This window comes from Eimeria necatrix, genomic scaffold, assembly GCF_000499385.1.
Source record: "Eimeria necatrix Houghton genomic scaffold, Enh_scaff1102, whole genome shotgun sequence".
NCBI classification, from domain to species: Eukaryota; Apicomplexa; class Conoidasida; order Eucoccidiorida; family Eimeriidae; genus Eimeria; species Eimeria necatrix.
Window position 1 is genome coordinate 9,064 of NW_013651895.1, and position 2,334 is coordinate 11,397.

Here is a 2,334-nt window from a genome sequence, read left to right on the forward strand (position 1 = left end):
TGTTCCTGCTGCGCCTGCCTCTCCCTCTGCTCGTGCTGCCTCTCCCGCTGCTGCTGCTGCTGCTGCTGCTGCTGCAGCAGCTGCTGCTGTTATATTCTTTTATGGTCTATTTGTGCCTCACGAGGTGTGTGTCCCGTCAGTTCATAAATTCTTTTTCTTTTGGATTTCTTTCTTCCTTTTTTCAATTTGTGATTATTATGATTTTAATTTAATATTTTAAATTCATTTTTGATTTAAATTCGACTTTTGCCTCTGTGGGGAGTTGCTGCTGCTGCTGCTGCTGCAGCAGCTGCTGCTGCTGCTGCGGCTGCTGCTGCAGCAGCGGGAGCGGCCGCGGCCGAAGTGCTCGGCGGCGCAGTTTGGCGAGTTTTTGAGCTAAAATGGATTTATTTTTGATAAATTATTTAATTAAAATTAAAATTGGAGAAATTAATCGAAAATAAAACGCAAAATGGCGCATTTTCCGCGTTTTTTGCTGCTGGCAGGGGGGGGTCACCGCGCTGCATGCGTGCTGCGCGCGGGGCTTCACTGAGGGCGTGGAGCTGCTGCTGCCGTTCATAAAGCGCCAAATCGAAGCAAATAAGTCAAAAGAAATAAATAAAATAAATAAAATAAATGAAATAAATGAAAAAAGCGAAAAAAATGAACAAGAGGACTCCGAAAAGCCCCGGGGGGCCCCACCCGAAGCCCCGAGGGGGCCCCTTGACCAGCTCACTGACACCGGCGGAAGTCCTCTTCTTTACGCGGCTTCCAAAGGCACGTAAACCCTAATCTAGGGTTTAGGGTTTAGGGTTTCGGGCCCGGGGGCTACCAGGGCCTGGGGGCGTTGCTAGCTCGCACCGCGGCTCGCTGCTCTCACTGCCCCGCTGCGGTGTTGCTGCTGCTGCTGCTGCTGTTAGGGTTTAGGGTTTAGGGTTTAGGGTTTGCGCGCAGGCCACCTCGACATAGTGAAGCTGCTGCTGGAGCACGGCGCCGACGTGAACCAAAAGGGCTATGGAAATGTGAGTTTAGGGTTTAGGGTTTAGGAGCCACCGCACCAGTAGAGCTTAGGGTTTAGGGTTTAGGGTTTAGGGTTTAGGGTTTAGGGTTTGCGGCGCAGCACACGGCGCTCTCCCGCGCTGTCTGCGCCGGGCGAAAAGCTGTCATCAGTTTCTTGCTGACGGTGCCGGGAATCGACCTCAACGTAAACCCTAAACCCTAAACCCTAAACCCTAAACCCTAAACCCTAATCCCTGAGCTCTCAGGCCCTTTTCGGCGTGGGCGCTCTTTTCGAGGGTTTAGGGTTTAGGGTTTGGGAGCGATCTGCTGCAGGTTAAGGAGACAGGCACGGGAGACAACTTGCTGCACCTCGCTGTGGTAAACCCTAAACCCTAAACCCTAAACCCTAAATTGGTGTTTTGGGGTTGTTTTGCTTCGTTTTTCAGCTGCTTTTTCGCAGTTTACTATTCCCGGAATAATTAACAATTGTTTATTCATTTTAATTGATTTTATTTATTTTTATTATATTATTTTAATTCTTTTAATTCTTTTTAAATAAAAATAATTATTTTTCATTTTCAGAATTCAGGACTGGCAGATGTCTACTGGCAAATTGCGCAGGCAGCGCCGCATCTCGAAGACGAAAAAAATAAAGTTCGTTTTTAATAATTTCATTCAATTAATTTAATTAATTTAATTTAATTTAATTAATTTAATTAATTTAATTTAAGTCGGTAATTTTAATTAAATTAAATTAATTTAATTTAATTTAATTAATTTAGTTTAATTTAATTTGCCTAGTTATTTATTTCATTTTATTTATTTTTTCATTTTTTCACTTATTTGCTTTTTTGCTTATTTGCCGGCTGAGTCTGTCAAACTGCTTTTTACTTTTTTGCTTTTGCATTTATTTATTATTTGCCATTTGTTGTAATTCATTTACTAAATATAAATTTTTGTTTATTTCAATTAATTATTTACTTTTAATTATTTTATTTTTTATTTATTTTATTTTTAAATTTAATTTTATTTCTTTAAGTGCTGTCTGTACACAGGACGGAATGACTCCGGTGGGAACGGCGCGAATGGACTTCATGAAAGAATTGGAAAAAGAAATTAAAAATTTGAAAGAAGAAGAAGAAGAAATTGAATAAATAAAATGAATAAATAAACAGAATTAAATAAATAAATAAATAAATAAATGAAATAAATGAATAAATTAATTAACTAATTAATTAATTAAACAAAAAAGGAAAAGATGAATCCACAAAATGGTGGAGTGGTGAAAAAGGCGTTTTCGGGGAACTTCGCCAACTGGCTCTTTTCGTTTTTAAGTGAAATAAATAAAACTAAAAT

The 2,334-nt window shown here is 39.9% G+C and overlaps 1 protein-coding gene across 1 annotated transcript; it reads left to right on the forward strand.

Annotated features, from left to right (window-relative positions):
* Positions 1-642: 642 nt before the first annotated feature.
* On the forward strand, positions 643-2,132 carry ENH_00003740 (ankyrin repeat domain-containing protein, putative; the record flags this gene model as incomplete). The annotated part of the gene is made up of 5 exons (XM_013578354.1): positions 643-760; positions 934-1,001; positions 1,100-1,183; positions 1,312-1,356; positions 2,034-2,132. 5 exons carry the CDS (start codon positions 643-645, stop codon positions 2,130-2,132), a joined length of 414 nt encoding a protein of 137 aa, XP_013433808.1.
* Between the last annotated feature and the right edge of the window lie 202 nt (positions 2,133-2,334).